The 13,018-nt window shown below is 38.4% G+C and overlaps 1 protein-coding gene across 1 annotated transcript in view; it reads right to left on the bottom strand.

Moving 5' to 3' along the window:
* Positions 1-9,089, bottom strand: part of WDR12 (WD repeat domain 12) — a 25,204-nt gene extending 16,115 nt beyond the window's left edge. The window contains exons 1-2 of the mRNA XM_007936034.2: positions 9,064-9,089; positions 4,343-4,437 (exon numbers count right to left, since the gene is read on the bottom strand). Of these exons, the coding sequence (XP_007934225.1) occupies positions 4,343-4,437; positions 9,064-9,089 (121 nt within the window). The remainder of the gene's footprint in view (positions 1-4,342; positions 4,438-9,063) is intronic.
* Positions 9,090-13,018: the final 3,929 nt, after the last annotated feature.

The raw sequence follows: 13,018 nt of genomic DNA, 5'->3' as shown, positions 1-13,018 counted from the left end.
ATATAATTCTTTTGAATTCCTTATCAGGGAGTTCCAATGCTGTGTCTTCCTGAGGGATGTGTTTTGGGTCTGTATTCTGATCCCTTGTTTCTCCTGCTTTATCTTGCTTCTTTGTGTGGACTGTGATGCTCTGTTGTCTTCAAGGCATTGTTACATTTTTTTTTTGTTTGTTTGTATTTAATTGGTGATTATATGTTGGAGTGACTTGCCCAAAATTTTCATTTTCTTTGTTTTGTTTGTATGTTATCTATACAGGGAGGGTACTGTGCTGTGCTCCTCTATTCACTAGTTGACAGCACTTATACACTCACCACCTGTCTCCTTTCTTTTGTCAGCTTCTCGTATGTCCTTGCCGACCGGCTAACAGAGCCTATTCTTAGGTCTCTGGAATCTGAATGAGAATGCTATCACTTTAAAATCCAAAATGGCTGCTGCTTGTAAACATTCAAAATGGCTGCACCCTCAGTCACTTTAAATATCCAAAATGGTGCCACTTGTAAACATTCAAAATGGCTGCGCCCTCCAGACTGCAGACCACAGCTCAGGTTGTCTCCCTCCTTGCTATTTCCCTTCCTAGTCATAGGCCACTAGAGCAGTTGTCCCTGCAGCCCTTGATGACCAGGACTGATCTTTCAGTCAATTCTCAGGTCCCAATACCACTTGGAAATATTCAGGCTGTTGGTCTCATCAGAGTAGCTGACAGTCCGCATCTCCGACCGTCTCTGTACTCACTGTTTTCATTCAGGTTTTTCCACTAGTTGGTGTCTAATCTACTTCTATATAGTTCCTTTCAAAGCTGAGGGTTCCAGGATTATCTTCTGTATCTCTGTCAATTGGTTTTTCTTTCCTTTGTTGAAGAGGGTCTGTGTCGCCTGTCTGCCTATTCCTCCATCTTACCAGAAGTCCTCCCCTGTTAGTTTATTTTAAATCAAACTTCAGATATGGTATCATTTCATCTGTAAATACTTTACAGATGCATTTCTAAAATATAAGGACTTAAGAAAGTAGACCCACAATGTTAAAAACTTAAAACAATTTTAAAAAAAAAGACTTTTATCAAATAGCCAATGTTTGTATTTCCCTGTCTCAAAAATGTGTTTTTACAGTGGAGCTTTTAGAATCAGCATTCAAAGTTCATACATTGTATTTGATTAATTGTTGTTGTTGTTGTTATGTGCTGTCGAGTCAGACCCAACTCATAGTGACCCCTTCTTGGGTTTCTCAGGCAGTATCACTACAGAAGTAGATTGCCCAACCTTCATTCCGAGAAGTGGCTGGTGGAGTCCCACCAGCCTTCTAGTTAGCAGTCAAGTGCCTTAGGCACTATGCTATCAGAGCTCCTATTTGATTAATATGTTTCTTTAAATCTTTAAGAGTTCCCATCCTTTTTCTCCTTGCCAGTTGTTTTTCTTGGAAAAATTGGGTCACTTGTCTGTAATATGTTCTACAGTCTGGGTTTTGGCTGAGCATCTCCAAGGTGTCCAGTAACATACTCTTCTATCATCTGTATAGCATATAAACTGGTAATTGGACCTAAAGCCTTGGTTAGATTTCAGGTTTGGAGGGTTTTTTTTTTTTTTTTGGTAAGAATACTTCACAGGCAGTACTGTCTGTTTCCTACACATCAAGAAAGACAAATGGTTGTATCTTTTTATGATGCTAAAATCCACTTTTGGGCTCAGATGATGTCACCCTAAGCCTTTTAGCTTAGTTTTAGCCACAAATGATAATCTCTGCCCACATCTATTATTTCATTTGGAGATTCAATGTGGTTAATAGTCTGTTCATATCATTATTTATACGTTTATTAGATGTAATCCTTCTAAAACAAGAATGTTGCCTCATCATCTATTTTGTTTGTTGTATTTTAGAAATCTGAATCATTTGAGCTCAAGACAGTGAATGAATTATTCAATTATGACACAAAGACAAACTGTCAGTCTACAAGTTTAGAAAAATCTGCAACTATTTGGGTAATGGTAACAATAAGCAACCATACACTGGTATTATAAAGCTTTGGTTGAAAGAGTAACTCTTAATTCTAGTTCAAAGACATTTTCAGCAAGTAGAATATATGAGTTTTGAAATTTATAAATGAATCAGAATTTCTATATATCCATGATAAAACTAAAGACAAAGATCAATAGGAAATGCTATCTGAATACAGGTAATCCCCAACTTAACGACGGGGTTACATTCTGACCACTCCTCCTGAATGTAGGCGGTTCTGATGTAAGCCGAATACTTTTTTTTTTTTTAAGTTTTCATAGGCCCTTATTTGGCAGTATTTTGAAAAGTAAACCATAACACTGAACATCTGCCAGTGAGTATCTGAGGATAATAATGTCAACAAATTATATGGTGCAACATTATATATTAAAAAAAATAAAACCCACAAAACTTAGGGTCGTTCAGTGCAGTTTGTCCCAACTCGAGTGAGTCAGGGACTACTTTTTTCTCTGAATTAAGAACTACAGCTTGCTAGCAATTAAAAAGATTACAGTCCCTGACCCTCCCTGCCAAAAGAAGTTGTTCACAAGTACCACGTCAAACTTAACAAATTGTGGAACTATTTAAATATGAAGAGGAAAAATACCAGGCATTCATTTATAGCTCCCACTTTCCCATTATTCCAATCAATGTAGAGTCAAAACAGCTTTCATCACCTGGAAATACATGCATAAAAACATGTTTGCCTCCTATACAACTATGAGACCAGAACTAGATGATGCTTGACTACTACTGTCAACCACTTGGAGGGGGATCTATACAGAAGATCCTGGATAGAGTGGGAGAACAATGTGGAACAAAACTCAAGATCATTGGGAAAAAAAAAAAAGGACAGAACCAGGTTTGCTGGTCTGATGGTAGAATCACTGGGACTACACCTATGAGTCTGGTCTGACTTGATGGCAAATAACAACATCAGAGCCTCTAGTTGCCCTTCAGGTCTGGAACTGAACCCACTCCCATGGCTTCCTGCCAAACAAAAGACAGGCATATAAGGTGAACATTTACATTAAGTAGATACACTCTTTGGAGAAATCAATCATGGGAGAACAGAAAGGCTGTGTATGCACAGGGAGACAGCCTGGGGGCAGGAGTGCATGGGAGGGAAGGAGACAGGAAGAAGTAACTATGGGGAGGAAGTGGGAGGGGAGCTGTTGCATTGTGGGAAATTGCCATCAATGTCATGAGACAAAAGTGTATGTGAGCTGCTGTATGGAAAGTAAATTTACACTGTAAACTTTCACCCAAATCACAATAAAACTAACAACAACAAAAAAATGCTTGCCTCTAAATAGTGATTCCATTGACATACTGTTTTTAATGGCTATACTTAATCCTGTTTCATTTTCAGTTTTTAATGATTAAATTTCCCTTTCATATAATGTACTACTTAAAAAAAAAACTTATTACAGAAAATTCTAAATATGTACAAAAGTGAAGAATAATATAATACATCCCCATATAGCAATTACCTAATTTCAACAATGGTCAACTTGTGGGCAATCTTGTTCTACCTATGTTTATATATACATAGTTCATATCATTTTATGTGCTAATAATTTATATTAGTACATTAAACTCCAAAAACCAAATTCACTACCATCAAGTCAATTCTGACCCATAGCAACCCCCTTACGGTTTCCAAGGCTGTAAACTTTTATGGAAGCAGAATGCCTCATCTTTCTTCCATGGAGCAGCTGGCAGGTTTGAACCACTGACCTTCTGGTTAGCAGCTACATGCCTTAACCACCACACTGAGAGTATTTGAAACATTTTATCTTTATAAATATGTTTTACTTGATATTTTGCATGTTTATCAATTTTTATATTTTTAATTTTTTGTGTAAATTCAGAACACTTAAAAATAAAGTAGCTCAATTAATACTGGCATAATGGTATTACATACTCAAATATGAACTCTGTCATTTTGCTTTGTTTTGTCATAAGAGTAAGTGAAGCCTAAGCACCAAGACAACCATCCTATGCCTTTACCATCTCAGCCCTCCTTGGCACAATTCCAATGCCTTGATTACCTCCACATTGCAATTATTATACTAAAATCTTTATTCATAAATCATAACCATCCTACCTACATATTGCCTTGAAAGCTGATTAAATAGAAATAAATCTTTTCTGAAAACTTTTCTTTCAAAGCATTTTTAAAAGTACCTTCCAGCAATGAAACCCTATGTTGTAATTTACAAAGTTTACAGTTACAAAACTCATCCAGAATTATAAAACAAAGCAAAACGAAAATTAAACATGTAATGTATTTTAGTGTAGTTTGTGGCCCTCTACCTTTTCCTAACTTCTCAAGAGTATATATACTCACCATTTTTGGCTTCTAGCAATTTATTGATGATGTTACTAAGGTCAGCAATTTCAGAGGCTGCAGGGATTGAGAACGGAACATCATCTACTGCATATCTATAAAAAAGGAAATAATATGTCAAGATCAATTCTACAGATATTTTGATAAATATGCATTTATTTATTCAACAAACATTTACTGGATACCTACTACATATCAGATATTTTGCTACATGGGCAAACAAAAATGAGTTAAGACAGTTGTCCTCAGAAGAGGTGAGTCTAGTGATCGATACAGTGAAACTATGTAATAATAATGTGATAACAATCAGTCGTAAGTGATATAGATATAAAATGGGGCACACACAAAAATAGGTCATTTCACCAGAGAAAATGAGGAAAGAAGAATAGAGTTGAAAAAGAAACACAAAGAAGGTAACTCAAGCTCTATCTAGAAAAGTGAGTTTTTACCAGGTAGGGAGAGGGGCAGGCAGAAAGAATCGTGCATGCAATCAGGGAGAACAGCAAAGCAATAGCTGGGAGGTTTTAAACTGTCCACTGAAACCATTCCCCACTAGGTATGATTTTGTTCTTGGCAGTGACCAAAAATGAGGCTACAGAGATGTGTATGGAATGTCTTCTATTGTACATGAAGTAGTTTTTACTTCCTTCCATTGGCAATGAAAAACCATTGTTACAGCTGTCCAACTTAAGAAATAACATCATCAGAATTTTGTTTAGTTAGAGCTTTCTGACAGTATGGTGGAGAATGGATTAGAGAGACAAAAGACGGTGGCAGACTAGGAAATTCTAAGAAAATGGGAGAAAATATTTGCAAATCAGATACCCGATAAGAAGCTTGTATCTAGACCATCTAAAGAATACTTAAAACTCAAAGACAACCCAATTAAAAAACTGGCAAAGGATACAGACATTTTTCCAAAAAAAGATATATAAATGGGCATTAACCAAATGAAAAGATTATCAACATTGGTCAACAGGGAAATGTAAATCAAAACCACAATGATATGTCACTTCACATCCACTAGGATGGCTGTAATAAAAAGGACAGTAATAACAAGTGTTGAGAGGATAGGGAGAAATTGGAACCCTCACACACTACTGGTGGGAATGTACAATGCTGCAGCTAGTTTGGAAAACAGTCTGGCAGTTCCTCAAAATGTCACTTAGCCATTTGACCCAGCAATGCCTCTCCAAGAAAAATACATTGTTTTTAGGTGCCATCAAAGTGGTCCTGACTCATAGCGACTCTGTGTAACAGAATGAAACACTGCATGGTCCTGCACAATCACTGCATGCTTCAGCTCCCTGTGCAGCCACTGTGTCAATACATTTCATTGAGGGTCTTCCTCTTTTTTGCTGACCCTCTATTTTACTAAACCTGTTATCTTTCTCTGGGGATTGGTCCCTTCTGAGAACACGACCAAAGTACAAGAGATAAAGTCTAGCCATTCTCATTTCTATGGAGCGTTCTAACCGTACTTCCTCCAAGATGGATTAGTTCATTGTTCTAGCAGTCCATGGTACATTCAATATTCTTTGCTAACACTACAATTCACATGCCACGATTCTTTTTTTTTTTTTTTCTAGCTTGATACATACTTTTATTTTATTTACTTATTTTAAAAACTTGTTTTACATTCAACATAATGTGTACATTTAGTTGCATTCCCCATTTGCCATGTCCAACCCTAACCCAGTCTCCTCCCCTCCCTACTCTGTAACCCTCCCCCTGTGCCCCTCATATTTATGCACTCCTATTTGTCCTGCATTTCCTCAGTTTGAATGTTGGTCCTCTGGAGTCCTTGGTCTATTGCGCCAAGGGATGTATTGCCATAGAGTATGTGGGTGCGGCATCCTGGGTTGAGTGGTCTGCATGTACATCTTGTTAACTATTGGGCTGAGAGCCTACCCCGAGGGTGAGTTTTATTCCAGGCTCAGAATGTATTCCAGGGCCATAGTATTGGGAGTCTCACCAGATTTCATCTAACCAGTGATTCTGGTCATTATTGAGTCTTTGGATCAAATGCCTCAACTCTTATTCATTGTCCAGCTCTCACAAGCATTATGAGTCTACTGAAAATACCATGGCTTGTGTTAAGTGTACCTTAGTCTACCAAGTAACATCTTTGCTCTTTAACACTTTATATGGGTCTTTTGCAGCAGATCTGCCCAATGCAATATGTCATTGCATTTCTTGATATGTCCATGTAAAAACTTGTACATGAATGTTCATAGCAGCAATATTCATAATAGCCAAAAGGTGCAAACAATTGAAATGTTCGATGGATGAATAGATGAACAACATGTAGTATGTATACACACACAAAAGAATATTACTCTGGACTGTATGAATAAGAATGTAGCATCAGGACTGGAGGAAGGCTCATTAACAACCTGAGATATGCAGATGACAGTCTTCCTTGCTGAAAGTGAAGATGACTTGAAGCACTTACTGATGAAGATTAAAGACAATAGTCTATAGTATGGATTACACCTCAACATAAAGAAAACGAAAATCCTCACAACTGGACCAATAAGCAGCATCATGATAAACTGAGAGAAGACTGAATTTGTCAAAGATTTCATATTACTTGGATCCATAATCACCACCAATGGAAGCATCAGTCAAGACATCAAACGATGTATTGCACTGGGCAAATCTGCTGCAAAAGACCTCTTTAAAGTGCTGAAGAGCAAAGATGTCTCTCTGAAGACTAAGGTGTGCCTAAACCAAGCCATGGTATTTTCAATCACCTCATATTCATTTGAGAGCTGGGAAATGAATAAGGAAGACTGAAGAAAAGTTGATGCTTTTAAGTTGTGATATTGGCAAAGAATACTGCAAATACCATGGACTGCCAGAAGAACTAACAAATCTGTCCTCAAAGAAGTGCAGCTGGTATGCTCCTTGGAACTGAGAATGGCCAGATTTCGTCTTACCTACTTTGGTCATGTTGTCAGAAAGGATCATTTTCTGGAGAAGGATATCATACTTGGTACAGTGGAGGGTCAGTGCAAAAGGGGAAGGCCCTCAATTAGATGGATTGATACAGTGGCTGCAGTGATAGGCTCAGGTAGAGCAAGGATTGTGAGGCTGGCACAGGACCGGGTAGTGTTTCATTCTGTTGTACATAGGGTTGCTATGAGTCAGAGCCGATTTGACGGCACCTAACAAAAACAACATAAAGAGAGATGAAGATCTGGTACATGCCACCACACAGATGAACCTTTAGAAATTACTAAATAAGTCAGACACAGAAAGACAGATACAAATAATCCTACCTCTACAAAATATCCAGAATAGGTAAATACATAGAGGCAAAAGTTTACTCATGGTTACTAGAAGCTGGAGGTATGGGAGAAGTGGAATTATTACTTAAAGGGTACTGAATTTGTCAGGAGCTCTGGTGGCATTTTACTGCTAACAAGAAGGGTGGTGGTTCAAACCCACCAGCTACTCCTTGGAAGGAAGATTGGGCAATCTACTTCCATAGCGATACCACCTTGGAAACCCAAGGAGGGGTCGCTATGAGTTGGATCCAACTCGACGGCAGTGAGTTGACTTGCTGAATTTGTCTGGGGTGATAAAAAAAAGTTCGGGAAATAGTAATGATAGTAGTACAATATTGTAAATGTAATTAATGTCACTGAACAACTGTACACTTAAAATTGGTTAAAATGACAACTGTTATGTGCATTCTACTACAATAAAATTATATTTAAAAAAATACATACATCATGCTATTGCATCATCACAGTCCTTAGTAGTAGTTAAACTAAGTATGTAAGTGAGAGAGTTGAAAACTTTTTGATTATACATAGACATTAGGTGATACAGGACCTCAAATTTGAGAAAATGCTTCGGTTAACATGGTAAAAAAGAAAACTAAAACAGAACATGAGTTAAATCATAAAGGAAAATTAAGATTTGCATAGAAGAGGGCATTTCAGATAAGGCAAATAGCATTCAGCAAAAATGTTTCACCATACATAAATACACAAGTCTATCTGAATTGACTACACACTCTTATCAAAAACCAGTGCTGCCAGCTCCTTACTCAGAACTCTACTTTCTAGTCTGATTTAGAAAAGCATCATCACCTACTTAAAAAGAAAATGACATACATGAAAAGCCCACAGCCAACATTATACTCAATGGAAAAAGACCAAGAACTTTCTCCTTGAAATTGGGAATGAGACAAGGGTGCCCACTTATACCACTTCTATTCAATATTGTATCAGAAATCTAAGACAAAGCCATAAAAAGATATAGAGATTAGGAAAAAAAAAAAAAAGAAGAAGGAAAATTACCTCTATTCATGGATATGATCCTCTATATAGAAAATCCCAAAGAGCACACATGAAAACTTCTATGGCTAATAGAGCAAGTTAACAAAGTTGTAGGGCACAAGGTTAACAAACAAAAATCTGCTGGTTTTCTATACACCAGCAATAAGGTATGCGAAAGGGATATTAGGGAAACATTCCATTTATAATATCATCTGTTGTTGTTGTGTGCCGTCGAGTCGGCCCCGACTCATAGCGACCCCTCCTTGGGTTTCCGAGGCAGTATCACTACGGAAGTAGGATTGCCCAACCTTCCTTCCGAGGAGTGGCTGGTGGGTTTGAACCGCCAGCCGTCTGGTTAGCAGGCAAGTGTCTTAGCCACTATGCTACCAGAGCTCCCATAATATCATCTAAGAGAATAGAATAAAATACCTAGGAATAAATGTAACCAGGGACATGAACGATTTATACAAGGGAACCTATCAAACACTGCTGAAAGAGATTAAAGAAGACTTAAATAAATGGAAAGATGTTCCATCTTCAAGGATTGGAAGACTTAATATTGTTAAGGCATCAGAACTACACAAAATGATCTATAGATTCAAAGCAATCCTGATCAAAATTCCAACAACTTCCCTTACAGAAACAGATAAAATGATTTCTCAACTTTATATGGAAGGGCAAAAAGCCCCAAACAGCTAAAACAGTGTTGAAAAAGAAGAACAAAGAAGGAGGACTCACACTTCCTGATTTTAAAACATAATAAATAGCTAAAGTAATCAAAGTAGCCTGGTACTCATAAAACAATAAACATACAGACCAATAGGACAGAACCGAAAGTCCAGAAATAGACCCACACATCTATGGTTATTTTTCCTAAGTCCATTCAGTGGGGAAAGAAGTCTCTTCAATAAATGGTGCTGGGAAAATTGGATTTCCACATGCAGAAAAATGAAATAGCATCTTTGCCTCATACCATACACAAAAACAAATTCAAAACATATTGAGGCTCTAAATGTGCAAGCTAAAACTGTAAAATTCTTAGAAGAACAAGCAAGGGCAACACTGTCAGGCCTAGTTTTCAACAATGGATTCTCTAATATAATAACAAAAGTACTAAAAGCAAGACAAAATAAATAAAAGATGAGACCTCATAAAAGTTAAAAACTTTTGTTCATCAGAAGACTTTACCAAAAAAGTGAAAAGACTAGCTATTAACTCAGAGAATATCTTCGGAAACCATATATCCAACAAGAATCCAATAAGCAAAATACATATAAAACTTTGACAACAACAAAAAGACAAATAACCCAATCATAAATGGTCAAAGGACTTGAATAGACAATTCACCAAAGAGGATATTCAAATAGCTACCAAACACATGAAAAGAGCTCAGTGTCATTACCCATCAGAGAGATGCAAATCAAAACCACAATGAGATACTATTACACCCCCACTAGTATGGCTAGGACTAAAAACAAACAAAACAAAGCAAAACAGAAGATAACAAATGTTGGCAAGGATGTAGGGAAATTATAACCCTTATCTATTGCTGGTGGGAATGCAAAAATCTGCTGTGGAAAACAGTGTGGGGGTTCCTCAGAAAACTGGATATAGAACTGCTATATGACCCAGCAATTACGCTCCTAGGTGTATATACCAAAGACTTTTTTGAAAACAGACTCAAAAAAGAGACTTGTACATCAGTGTTCATTGCAGCACTATTCACAATAGCCAAAAGGTGTAAACAACGTAAATGCCCATCAACAGATGAATGGATAAACAAAATGTGGACGTCCATATAATGGAATGCTACTCAGCCAGTAGGAGAAATGAAGTCTTGATACATGCTACAATATGGATGGTGCTTGAAGACATTATGCTGAGGGAAATAGCCAACCACAAAAGGACAACTATAGTATGACTTCACTTACAAAAAAAAGACCAAAAAAGGCAAATGTATAGAGACCAAAGTTTATTAGTGGTTATCAGGGATGAGAGGGAGGGGGAAAAGGGTGGTTAATGATGATGGAAAAATCACATCAATTGAGGGTAGGGTTGTAGAGCCAATTATTGTAATTGCTGTCAGTAAGTTGTATATTGCACAACCAGTAAAAAGTTGAAGTGGCAAAGTTGTGTGATAGATACATTTATTTATAGATTAACAACAACAACAAAGATTAGCTGCTGAAGCTGCTTACGTACAACCAAACACCTCATGGATTTGGCTCCTTGGCTTGGAGAGATTTAGGGTCATGGTTTTAGGGGACATCCCAGTTAACTGGCCTAATAATGGTTTAGTAATGCTATTCTACCTTTAAGGGCATAGCACCTGGGGCTCTTAAAAGCTTGCAAGCAGCCACAACAGTTGGTCTCTATTCACAAGGTAGTAATGAAGGAGGCGAGAATGGCCAGACTTTGTCTCACATACTTTGGTCATGTTGTCAGAAGGGACCATTCCCTGGAGAAGGATGTCATGCTTGGTCAATGAAGGAAGGGAAGGCCCTCAACGAGGTGGACTGACAAGGTGGCGGCAGCAATGGGCTCAAGTGTAGCACGAATCCTGGAGCTGGCTCAGGACCGGGTGGTGACTCCTGATCTGCTGTGCATAGGGTCACTATGAGTTGGAAGACTTGATGCCACTTAACAATAACAACAACAACAACAATGAAGGAGTGTCAGGAACAGGAAGAGAATATGGAATGTGTGGCTAATTGCCTCCATGAACAACTGTCTCCTTTGCCATGAGACCAGAACTGGATGGTGCCCTGCTACCAAATGTTCAGTAAATGATTAGATCAAAGGTTCCATAGAAGACTCCTGATCAAAAGGGAAACAGAACAGAATTTCAGTTCTCATGGACTCTAACATGTCTGAAGCCACGGAGAGTGGATGAAACCCTGAAACTACTGCCCTGAGATAATCTTTAAACCTTAAACCAAACATACCCCTTGAAGTCTTCTTAAACAGAACAACAGTTTAGCTAACCTAGTTTAAAAAAAAAAAAAAAAGGCCTGCCTTGAGCATTATGTTCTGTTAAGAACTACTGCAGTGGGAGGCAAGGGGATGAAACACTACCAAAAAAAAAAAAAAAACAAACCAACACTGCAGTACAATGAATTACTTAATATGGCTCTTCTAGCCATGGTCTTTGTGACTCCCACCAGATGACTGGGTGAGACTATGCAAATGTGATGTGCTTGTGGCCTACCATGCGGATTGGACAGCTTGTTAATAATACAAATAAAGTCCATGACAGTCTTGTGTGGGTGGGATCCTGCAAATAAGGTGTATGGAACCCTATTGTGGGGATTGGTCAGTTCTGCCATCCTACTAGGCTTAAGACGAGCCATTCCAGAGGCAGAAAGGGGCACCTCACTGCCATCAAGACAGAACAACCAGGAGCAGAGCACATCCTTGGACCTGAGACTCCTGTGCTGAGATGGCAGAGAGACTACAACAGAGGCAGCAGAACTAACAGCATCAAGAGACGAGCATGAGACAGAGGTGGGCTTCTTGGCCCATGAAGCGAGAAAGCTGAGTGCCTTTGGGCAGGAGGCTTACTGGCAGAATGGGGTGCTCTCTGAGTACCTATCTACAAAGCTAAAAGAGCTTTGTAACACTGGCCCAAGCAGGGCAGAGGCCAAGGCTGAAGAGAAGTTTGCCTGTTGAACAGCTGAGAAGGTACCCTGATTGAAGAACTGTATCCTGAGTTGTTTCTGGTCCTAAATTGTAACCTGTTACTTTCCTAATAAATCCCATAATTTTGAGTATTGTCTGTGAGTTCTGTGTGGCCACTGCAACTAATTATTGAATCCAGTAGAGAAGTAGAGTGTTGTGGGAGGGACAGTTGGTGTTAGAACTGGCAAAATGGTTATAGGGTGGAAGCATGTCTGTCCTCTGCTTTATAGGAATAAGCCTTGGGCTGCTGATGTTGTTCTGGATCCTTGTTTCCCCTTGTTAAGTTAGAGGAATTTGGAAGATGCTGCCACTACGCCCTTTTTCCAGCTATCCATGTGTGATCAAACACAAATGAGAAACATTAGGTAAAAACCCAGGAGGCAGTGAATTGATGTTAATGAGGCAGGAACAACTCAGTATAGGAGGGCTGCATAACTCAAAAGACTGTAATCAATCCCTAAATTGCACAGGTAGAAACTGTTGAACTGGTGTATGTGTTACTGTGTATATTCTCAACAACAGTAACAAAATATGTGAAACATTATATTGTGAGTCAATCTGAAGCCAGAGTTCTAGCAGCCTCCAGGAAAATCTTTAACCAGAAACCTTTTAGTGTCAGTAGTGCTAACAGAACTTTTGTAATTCTAAACACTCCTTAGGGCCTTTATCTGCCCTCCAGTCTCAGCAGGTATCAAGGAACTTCCTC

This window comes from Orycteropus afer, unplaced genomic scaffold (assembly GCF_000298275.1).
Source record: "Orycteropus afer afer isolate SDZICR_OR568_19922 unplaced genomic scaffold, OryAfe1.0 scaffold00002, whole genome shotgun sequence".
In the NCBI taxonomy this organism is placed as follows: domain Eukaryota; kingdom Metazoa; phylum Chordata; class Mammalia; order Tubulidentata; family Orycteropodidae; genus Orycteropus; species Orycteropus afer.
This window is presented reverse-complemented; position numbering and strand designations above follow the sequence as displayed.